General features: G+C 57.1%; 1 protein-coding gene across 1 annotated transcript; it reads right to left on the reverse strand.

Moving 5' to 3' along the window:
• Positions 1 to 1086: 1086 nt before the first annotated feature.
• On the reverse strand, positions 1087 to 2548 carry LOC133626856 (histone H1.10). The gene has a single exon (XM_062008596.1). The coding sequence runs from the start codon at positions 2437 to 2439 to the stop codon at positions 1795 to 1797; it is 645 nt and encodes a 214-aa protein (XP_061864580.1). The 5' UTR covers positions 2440 to 2548; the 3' UTR covers positions 1087 to 1794.
• Between the last annotated feature and the right edge of the window lie 8787 nt (positions 2549 to 11335).

Genomic DNA, 11335 nt, shown 5'->3' on the forward strand with positions numbered 1-11335 from the left:
CACGCTTGGGCTCTGCAAAACTGGCTGCTCCTGCTGAATTTAGTTGAGGGACCTTTCCTCAGGGACTAGAATGTGCTTCCCTGCACCCTGCTTGTGTTCTGAGGGATAACACAGCTGCGTGGGGACTGTGCCCTGTGCTCACCTGGAGCTGTCCCCAGGCACTGGCTGGCACCTGTCCCTCTGTCCCCTCTCAGGCGAGCCTGGTGCTGATCCCAAGTGTGTTGATTCCCTGATTTCAGCACAGAGGAGGGGTGGCAGCCGTCCTGGGGTGATGCTCCAGCTTGGTGCTCTCTTCCCTTGCTGGGGGAGGTAGCTGAGCTGGCCGTTGCTGTGAGGCTATGCCTTGGCTGATGGCTGGATGGCCCCAACAGCGCAGGGCAAACGTGTGGGCTGGGCTCCTTGCCCACCCCTCACGTTGCTGCTGAGGGTCCTGGGTGTAGGGAGGGCGATGAGCGTAGGGGAAGCTGTGGGCTTCCCCGGCTCTGGCAGGCGGGTGAATGAAGATGGCCCAGATCCCTGGCAGGGTTTTATGCAACCTCCCTGGTGTGAGCTATAAATAGGCACAGCGGCCATGGAGGCGCGGGGGGAGGGAGGAGGGCGGGCTCGGCTCCCAGCGCCTTCCCCGCACCGGCACAGCGGGAGCTGCATCACGGCTCCGGGCTGGGGGGAAAGCTCCCCGCGCTGGGGCTCAAAGGGAGGGTGCACATCCCCGCTAATCCGGCTGCCGTGAGAGCAAAGGGCTCCGGGCTGGCGGCGGGGTCTTTGCTGCGGGGTGTCCCTTAGTGCAGCCCCCCCGTGCGCAGCCGCGCAGGGGCCGCTCCCGCGCCGGCTCCTGAGCGGGGGAAGCCGCTCTCCGTGCCCTGGCGGGGCTGCAGCCCCGGGGCCTCCCCGGTGGGGGCCGCTGCTGTCTGTGCCCGGGCTCCCGAGCGGGGGGAGGCTGCTCTGTGCCCGGGCTCCCGAGCGGGGGGAGGCTGCTCTGTGCCCGGGCTCCCGCGCGGGGGGACGCTGCTCTCCGTCCCGGTTCCTGAGCGGGGGCCGCAGCCCCGGGGCCGCTCCCGCCCGCTCCCCGCAGCCCAACCACAGGCGGACGTTTTGTAACAATTTATTTGAAACGACGATAAATGAAAAAGAAAAAAAACAAACGAAAAACCCCCAACACCCCCCCCCCCCCCCCAAGAGAACCGAAACCGGCCCAAAACCGAGTAAAAAAACCCCTAAAGGCCATTGAAAGCGCGGCCGGAGGCGGCGCGGGCCGGGCCGCCAGGGGGCGCGGTGCCGCCCGCCAGCGCCCGCCCCGTCAGAGCGCCGCGGCAGCCGATTGGCGGGCGCCGGCCCGTTGCCGTGGCGCCGGGCGCCCGCGAGCCAATAGGGGGCGCCGTGGCCGTTCGAACCGCGCGGGAGGGGCGGGGCCGCGGCGGCGCGAGCCGGCCCACGTGGCGCGCGGGCAGCGGGGGCGCCGCCGCAAAATGGCTGCCATGGAAACCGGGCGGGAAAGAGCCCTGCGAGCGCCGCGGGGCCGAGGGGAGGCGGGGGCAGGAGCCGGCTGCGCAGGGAGGGGCATGGCGACAACAAAAGGGCGCGACGGGGGGAAAGAAGCCGCGGGGGAAAGGGAAGGATGGAAAAAAAGGCGAAGGGGAAGGCTCGGGGGGGGGGGGGGGGGGGCAGCCGCAGCCCCGCTCACCGCGCACGGCGGCGGCTGCGGAGCCGAGTCAGCAACACAAAGACAAAGCGGGTCCCCTGGGGTCCGTCCTGTGCCGCGGGGCTCCCAGTCTGGGGGCTCCCTGCGCCCCGCTCTCATGCCTTCCTGCTCTTGAGTGCCTTGGGCTTTGCCGACTTCTTCACCTTCTTGCCCCCGGGGGACGCGGCTCCCTTGGTGGCCTTCTTCGCTTTGCCCTTGTCCTTCTTGGCCGGCGCGCCGCCGGCTCCCTTCTTGTGCGATTTCTTCTCGGGCTTCTTGCTCTTGGCCGTCGGCTTCTTCTCCGCCCGCCGGGACGTGGAGGCCGTCGCCTTCTTGTGGGAGCTGCTGCCCGCGCCCCCGTCGCCGCCGCCTTCAAGCTTCTTCCTGTTGAGCTTGAAGGAGCCGTTGGCGCCGGTGCCCTTGACCTGGAGCAGCGTATCGTTCTGCACCAGCGCCTTGATGGAGTACTTCAGGTACGTCCTGCCGTTCTGCTGGTCGAACCAGGCCACCTTCTTGGCCTCGTTGTAGATCTTGGCCAGCGAGGAGCCATTGCGCTCGCCCAGCTTGCGGATCGTCTCCACTACGAGCTGGCTGTATTTGCCCGGCTGGTTCTTTTTCTTGTTGTTCTTTTTCTTCTTCGACGGCGACAGCGAAGAGCCGCCGCCTTTCGCCTTCTTAGCGGCCGCTTTCTTCTCCGGGGCGAGCGGCACCTCCTCCGCCTCGGTCAGGGGCAGGTCAGCTTCTTCCAGCTCCACCGACATGGTGGCGCGGCGGGGGCGCGGGCCGCGGCTCGGGGGCGCGCAGGGGCGGCGGCGGCGTGGCGGGGGCCCGGCGCGGCGCGCGGTGCTGTCTGACTCCGCTCCGCTCCCCGCCGCCGCCGCGCTCTGCCGGGGCGGGCACCGCCGCCGCCCCTTATATCAGCGCGGGGCGGACCACGTTGAGAACAACAACAGCCTGGGCGGCCGCCAGCTCCAACTTGTGCTTCTTGGGGCCCTTTCGCGGGGCGCCCGCGCCGCGGCCGGGCCCCCCCGGGCCGCGCCGCCCGCCCCGTGCCCCGCGTCCCGCCGCCCCCCAGCTCGCCGCCGCCCCCGCGCCCCCCGCCGCGCGACGCCCGCCGCCCCCCGCCGCGATTTCGGGGGCGCGCCCGGCGCGGCGGCGGGAACGAGGAGGGGGGCACCCGGCGCGGCGGCGGCTGTAGCCCCTCGGCGGGCCACTCCCGCGTCGCCTCCGGCGTCGCCCGCCGCCCAAGAGGTGCCGCCGCGAGCAGGGGGAGGCGGCGGGGGCCGGGGGGCGGCGGCGGCGGCGCTGGCCCCGGGTTCTCCGCAGGGAACTAACACAGGCGACGCCCTCCCGCGGCCGCCGGCAGCAGCGCGGAGATGCCGCGCCGAGGCCGGGGGTCCCCGCCCCGGCGACCGGGGCCGCCCCCCCACCGCCCCCCACCCCGCAGCCTCCCGGACGGGGTCCCCGAGGGAGGAGCCCTGCGTGTCCGGTGTGCCCCCCCACTCCCGGCGGGCATCGCCCCGCAGCGGAGGATGCAGGCAGCGCGGCGGGCCCGGGTGGACCGGGGGGAAAGGGGGACGACGGGCGCGACTCCCGGCTTGGCACAGTGCGGAGGGGGTGTGAATCATTGCCGTGCCCCCCTGCCTCTTGAGCGCCGCCGGGATTGGGGATGGGGGGGGCGGAGCCTGGCCCCCCTCCAGGCCCTAGGTCTGCATGGGCTAGTGGGGGCACCAGCGGTGCCGTGAGCCCCCCAAATACCCCCCAGCCGCCCCGAAACCCCACAAGGGGTACGAGGCTTCCCGAGGAGTTGCGTGGTGTGGTGTGTGCACAGTGTCTGCCTTGCAAAGCTCCAGGTCCGGGCCTGCGGGAGCGTGCCCCGTGTCACACGGGGCAAACGTATGGGGTGTGCACACACGCACAGACGTGCACACACACGCACACGATCCCGCGCCCTGCCCACGCACAGCCCCGCCGCCTCCCTCCTCCCCCCATCCCCCGGCTCCGCTCCGCCATTTACCGCGCCCCCGCCGCCGGAGGGGACAAACCTCCGCTGCCCTGCCGCGGGGGCGGTGGGGTCTCAGCGACCCTTGCCGGAGCCGATCCTGCCCGGCCGTGACCCCCCCTTCCCGCCAGCGTCCCGCAGTGGGGATCCCTGTCCCGCTACCCGCACCCCTCACGCGGAGAGACGCCCCCAATAGCAGCCGGGCGAGGCACCCCTGTGACGAATTGCGTCCGGCCTTTGGGAGCTGGGGGGAGGTGGGCTGGGTGTGCGGGGAGCGGGGTGTCCGCGGCTCTGGGACCCCCCAGCTGGGCCCCCTCGGCCCCGGGGCGGGCGGCGTCGCACCCAGCGCCCCGCCGGCACAGCTGCAGCTGGAGGGGCGGGGGGCGAGCGGGTGTGCAATGTATAAATAGGTGGGCACGTGTGGAAGACGGCAACATGTGTCTGCGTGTGTCAAGCTACCGGCGTAACCGCATGGAACCTGCCAGCCAAGCCGCCTGTGTGCTGTGGAGGCGGGGACTGTCGCGTGTGTGTGATATACAGGTAACGCATGACAATTATGGGCTGTAATAGCTAAATGTACACTTAAAAGAAATGCGAGTGCATGCATGTCTGCAAACACTTCGCCGTGTGGTTCCTAAATAGTGGCGTAAACGTATATATATCTCGGTATTTCCTCGGGGGTGGGGAGGCTGGGCTGCACGATGCCCTCGGGCAGGGGTTGGTGTCAGTGCAGCGCACCACAGCCCGAGAGCAGCACACACAGGTGCGTAGAAGGAGATGAACAAAATACAGAGGGGAAACAAAATGCATAGGGGAGGCTCAGCATGTACGTGCTGCTCAGAGAGAGGGGTGTGGAATGGGAGCAAACAGCCCCCCCAGCACATCCTGTCCCTGTGTGTGCATGTATGCTTACATAGACATGGTGAGTCTTGTTCCCATACTCTCCTGTTTGTATATAGACCTCTAAACAGAGCTGTTTACACATAAACACGTGCTTCTCTCCCAGCTGTGTAGATGCATGTATACATGTGGGCTGCTCTCACACAGTCACTGGTGCCACACATACAGTTCTATATGGGCATATGTGCATACATATTCATAAACAGGACTGCATCTCACACACTTCTATCTCAGCATGCATATGTACATATATATACATAAATACATGGAGAATGTGGGCGCTTCACACACAGCTCTCTGTCACTATATATACCTATAGACATATACAGACATATGTAGAAGTGGAGGGGGTGAGAGAGGGAGTGTAGTGGTCAAACTCACACGCAGCCTCACATCTATGTATGCATGTATACTGATGGAAGCAAGAGCTCTCACACACACTCTCAACCTGTCTGTATGCACTTATGTATACACACACATACACACAGAGCATGTGGTATTTCACACACAGACACATGCTACCCCAATGTATAGAATTGCATATATCTCTCTGTCCTCAGCTGTTCACACACAAATACACAGTACTATGTCTATATATATATATATGCATGAATACATAAAAACTGAGAGCAAGCTGTTCACATTCTTGATATCTCTGTGTAGATACATGCAGAGCTCTTCTTTCATGCACACACATTGCCTACCATTCTCTCATCTCTCCCCACCCCATGCACATGTATGATCTCTGGGGTACATAAATGTATGCACACACTCTGTATGGATATACACACATCTATGTATAGGTGTGTTTTCAGAGGGAGCTGTTCTCATGCACAAACTCACTCCCCTCTCCCCATATACATACACACAGACACATGCATATATAGCTGTTCTCAAGCACATGTGGTTCTCACACTGCATATTTATGTATGCGTGTATACTCAGGGAGAGAGAGCTGGTCATACACACACATGATTGTTACACATAAATATATATATAGCCATGTACACATACATAGCTACACATACACAGAGCTGCTCACATAAATCTATCAGTATATTAAAAATGTTCATATATATATATATATATATATATACACACACATACATGTCATGAAAAAGCTGACCTGTTCTCACTCTCACACCTCTCTCAGGTATGTATCAATAGATACATACATACACAGAGAAAGAGTGAGATGCTCACACATAGAGGTCTCTGTCACTGTATATGTGTATATATGGTTATATATATATACACACACTTAGACAGAGAAGGGAGGAGGCAGAGCTGTTCAAGCACAAACAACAGTCTCTCACCACACACACTCTCTCTCCCTCTCTCTCTCTCTCTCTGAGACACATGCTTCTTTCTCTCAGTGTGCACATATACAGAGAGAGAGAGAGAGAGCGAGAGAGAGCACTTTTCACACACACATGCTACTCCCTCTGTAGATTATTGCATATCTACCTCTCCACTGAGAAAGAGCGGTCACACCCAAATGCACACACAGTATATTCTCTCTGCAGACACACACATATATACACACACACAGAGAAAGAGCTGTTCACACAATGTCTCTTACTGTATGTATACATTTAGACTTACATATATATGAATCAAAACAAGTGAGAGCAATTCATACAAACACAGTCCATCACCCTGGCCCCTGTAACACATATAATCTCTGAGATGCATAAATATATGATCTATATGTCAGTATGCTCTCTCTCTGTATGGCTATGCATAAGTAGCACATACACACACATACACATATATATTTGGGGGGGGGAGAGAAGTAGCAGGTCTCTCTCCCCCACCCCCTCCTGGCATATATGCATATATACATATATACTGAGCTGTTCAGAGAACTGTTCTCACATGCACAATGCTTCCTTGCTCTCTCTCTCTGTATATATATATATATATATATATATATATATACACACACAGACTGTATGCACAAACATAATTACACACACACAGAGGCATATATACTTTGAGACCCTTGTTTGTACACATCCCCTCCCTTCTCTCTGTTTCTCTCTACATGCCCATACATACACATATATACATGGAGAGTGAGAATGAAACACACAACCCCCTCTACTCCCCCTCCAATATATACAGCTACAGTTGGAGAGCTGTTCATGCACAAATCCATTAGTCCTTTACCACACACTCCCCCCTACACAATGTGAGAGCCATTCACACACATTATTCACTCTGTGTCTCTGTGTGTGTCTGTGTTAGTGTGTGGTTGTGGTTGTTCTCTTTCTGAGCTCACACACAGATATCCCCACATCCAGCTCTAGGTTTAATTTATTTAAATGTTTATTTATGTGTGTCTATTTTCTTCCATTTTCTCTCCCTGCCTCCCTCCCTCCCCCACTCCTTCATCAAAGAATAAACTACACACACACACACAAGCACAGCGTGTACATGACCCCTTTATAGCTGTAAGCATAGAAATAAGAGAAAAATATAAATTATATGTATAGAACACACAGAGGAATGTATAATTCTATAAATAAATAAATAAAGTGGGAGCACATCTGTGTGGACAGAGAGAAAGAGAAAAACCACAGACAGAAATACAAGCATGTAAGTATGAAATAATTATAAATGTCTGTGTATGATTGTGGGGTGATAAATAACACAGACACACATTTGAATGTGTATATATCTATCTCTAGCTGCTATTGAAATGGTTTAATATAAATACATTAAATATCTGAGGGTAGCCATAGCTGTGTGTGAGAGCAAGGGGTTTCTTTTTTCCTCTGAATCTATCTGCATATGAAGAACTAAATCCTTCCTGTCGTGTCCCCTCAATATGCCTGCAGCCACAGCTACCTCTGCAGTGGAGGTCTGTAGCTCAGCTCACTTCTGCTCTCGGGGCCGTGGGGGTATGTGTCTGTGCATGTGTAACACAGCAACACACACACACACACACATCCACCGTGTTCACAGTTTGTGCTCTGGGGTTTGCTCTGCTGCTCTCCAGCTGACAAAAGATGTGTCTTGGTAAATATGTGTACACGTTGCTGCTTGTGTGGCTCTGTTTGAACATGTAAACCACATGCAGATGTTTAGGTTAAAATATTTCTCTGTACTTATAGAATGCTGAGCTGATTTTTGTGCTGCTGTCACCCATTTCCCATGGAGCACCCCGGGGGGGTTGTGCACACCTGGGTGCAGGGCAGGCAGGGGGTGCAGGGGGGTTGGGGGGCCATCTGGGGCTCCCGGTGCGCAGGGCCGGGCTGGGCTGGCAGGAGGGCTCCTGCTGTGGGCTCAAGGCTGGCTGCAATGCAGGACACATCCAGCTCCAAAGCTCACTCTGATGCCAGTGCACCCCTGAGCACCACAGCTCGGCCTGTCCATGCTGCTTTCCCTGCGCACCAACAATGGCAGTCAGGCTGTAATTTCTTTGATTCTCCTCCCTGCCCCCTCCCGCTGCTACAGTCCCCATAGCCCCATCTGTGCTGTGGGGTTCCTCAGCCTTGTGTTTGTACCAGCATCACACAACACAGCTGCCTTCACTAACAGCCCCAAGCCCTAGATCAGCTGCAGCCCCACACCTGGGGCCCTGATGCAAACTTAGCAGAGGGGAGGGGATTTACCCCAGGTGAGGGCTGGGATCACACCAGTTCACACCTTCAGGGTATAAGTTGCTCCCTGTTACATGGTGTGGACTGAGGAACTAGTTCCTTCCACTTGCAGCAGCTCCAACCTTTGGGTCTTCCTCCTCCTCCTCCTCCTCCTCCTCCTCCTCCTGCTGGGCCAGGACCTGGGCAAAGAACAAAGCCAGTTCTGAGCTCAGCTGCCTCAGTGCATGGGCTGAACAGCTCAGCCTCTTCCAGGAGAGTTCCTGTATGGTTTCACCCTTGCACACATCAGCATTGCACCTGCAGCTCATCAGCCAAAAAGGTCAGTAAATGTAAAGTAAAATGTGGATGTGGTTTTCCTGGACTTTAGCAGAGCCTTCAACCCAGTCTCCTACAGCATCCTCCCGGAGAACCTGCCTGCCCACAGCTTGGATGGATGTACTGTGTTGGGTGAAAAACTGCCCGGGTGGCTGGGCCTAGAGAGTGGTGGGGAAGGGAGTTAAATCCGGTTAGAACCCACTCACCAGTGCTGTTCCTCGGGGCTCAGTGCTGGGGCCTGTTCTGTTTAATGTTTTATCAGTGATTTGGATGAGGGGATCGACTGCACCCTTGGTGAGTTCCCTGATACAGAACTGGGCAGGAGTGTAGCCCTGCTCGAGGGCAGGAAGGCTGTTCAGGGGGACCTGGACAGGCTGGATCAATAGGCTGAGGCCAGGCCCTGCACTGGCGTCACAACAACTCCATGCAGTGCTGTGGGCTTGGGGAAGCCTGACTGTTGTCTGGCAGAAAAGGACTGGAGGGTGTTGGTTGACAGCAGCTGAACTTGAGCCAGCAGCATGCCCAGGTGGCCAAGGGCATCCTGGCCTGTATCAGAAGCAGTGTGACCAGCAGGACCAGGGCAGTGATTGTCCCCCTGTGCTGGGCTCTGGTGAGGCTGCACCTCGAGTGCTGTGTTCAGATTTCCGTCCCTCACTACAAGAAGAACACTGAGGGGCTGGACTGTGTCCAGAGACTGGCACCAGAGCTAGAGAAATGTCTGTAGCACAATTCTCCAGGCTAAAGAGCAGCTGAGGGAGATGGGAGAGTTCTGTCTGGAGAAGAGGAGGCTTTGACTAAACACAATCACTCTCTACGGCTCCCTGACAGGAGGCTGCAGTGAGGTGGGGCCAGTCTCTTCAGTAATGAATGATGTGACAAGAGGAAATGGCCTCGCCTTGGCCCAGGGGAGGTTTTGATTGGACATGCCCTGAGAGGGCTGTCAGCCCCTGTCCCAGGCTGCCTGGGGAGGTGGGGGAGTCCCCAGCCCTGGAGCCATTGCAAAGCCGTGGAGGGACATGGGGTAGTGGTGGGCTTAGCAGGGTGAGGGGAGGGGTTGGACTTGGTGACCTTAAAGGTCTTTTCCAACTGAAATCATAGAATCACAGAATGGTAGGGGTTGGAAGGGACCTTTAGAGATCATCTAGTCCAACCCCTCTGCAGAAGCAGGTCCACCTAGATCAGATCACTTAGGAACGTGTCCAGGTGGGTCTTGAAGACCTGCAAGGAAGGAGCCTCCACACCCTCCTTGGGCAGCCTGTGCCAGGGCTTCCTCACCTCCACAGTCAAATAGTTTTTCCTTATGTTTAAATGGAACTTTTTGTGGTCCAGATTCTTGCCATTACCCCTTGTCCTCTTGCTAGCTACTATAGAAAAAAAGGGATGTCCCAACCTCCACCCTTTAGATATCTATAAATGTGAATAAGATCTCCCCTCAGTCTCCTCTTCTCCAGACTAAACAGCCCCAGTTCCTGCAGCCTTTCCTTGTATGAAAGATGTTCCAGTCCCCTGATCATCTTGGTGGCCCTGTGCTGGACTCTCTCCAGCAGTTCCCTGTCCTTCTTGAGCTGAGGAGCCCAGAAATGGACACAGGACTCCAGTTGAGGCCTCACCAGGGCAGAGTAGAGGGGGAGAAGAACCTCCCTTGAACTGCTGCCCACACTCTTCTTGATGCATCCCAGGATGCCATTGGCCTTCTTGGCCACGAGGGCACATTGCTGGCTCATATTTAGCTTATTATCAACCAGGACTCCCAGGTCTCTCTCTGCAGAGCTGCTCTTCAGCAGTTCAACCCCCAGCCTGTTCTGGTGCATGGGGTTGTTCCTTCCCAGATGCAGGACTCTGCACTTGTCCTTGTTGAACCTCAGGAGGTTCCTCTCTGCCCAACTCTCAAGCCAGTCAAGATCCCGCTGAATGGCAGCACAGCCTCTGGGGAATCAGCCAGTCCTCCCAGTTTGGTGCCAGCAGGTAACTTGCTGAGGGTACACTATCCTCTATGATTCTGTGAAAGCCATGAGACCTAACTGGTGCTGGGAGAGATTGTGAGCAGAAGTTTTAAGCACACTTTTATTGCACAGGGAGAAGAGATCCAGGCTCTTCTCTGGGCCCAGGCTCCTTCACAGCCCAGTGGTGATGAGGGATGCTTGCAGGAACCAGTCCCCATGTGCCCCAGCCTCAGCTCCTGTGTAACAGCAGCTGTTACCTGTGCTAGGGCTCCCTCACCTGAACAGTCAAATAGTTTTTCCTTATGTTTAAATGGAACTTTCTGTGTTCCAGCTTCATCCCATCACCCCTTGTCTTGTTACCAGCTACCATAGAAAAAAAGGGATGTCCCAACCTCCTGACACCCACCCTTTAGATATCTGTAAAAGTCAATAAGATCTCCCCTCAGTCTCCTCCAGACTAAACAGCCCCAAGCCCTGCAGCCTTTCCTCATGTGAAAGCTGTTCCAGTCCCCTGATCATCTTGGTGGCCCTGTGCTGGACTCTCTCCAGCAGTTCCCTGTACCTCTTGAGCTGAGGAGTCCAGAACTGGACACAGGACTCCAGATGAGGCCTCACCAGGGCAGAGTAGAGGGGGAGAAGAAACCCGCTTGCCCACCCCCTGCTTGCCTCCTTCACTGGTTTTCCTGTGTATGCATCATAGTCCCACCTGCAGAATCATCAGTCTATATGTGGCAAATGGTGCTCTCCCCTTTCACATCTCTAACACCCTCAGGCAAAGGCCTCCACAGCTCCCCCTTCCCTGCACTTTGTGTCACTACCCCTTGGGCAGATGGGAGAGAGATTAAACCCAGGGTCTCTTCCTGGCTCATCCACAGCTGCACCTTGCAAC

The sequence above is a fragment of the Colius striatus genome, chromosome 15 (genome assembly GCF_028858725.1).
Source record: "Colius striatus isolate bColStr4 chromosome 15, bColStr4.1.hap1, whole genome shotgun sequence".
Classification (NCBI taxonomy): Eukaryota; Metazoa; Chordata; class Aves; order Coliiformes; family Coliidae; genus Colius; species Colius striatus.

Coding starts and splice junctions, on each gene's coding strand:
- LOC133626856 (XM_062008596.1), bottom strand. CDS start 2,439: ATGTCGGTGGAGCTGGAAGAAGCTGACCTGCCCCTGACCGAGGCGGAG.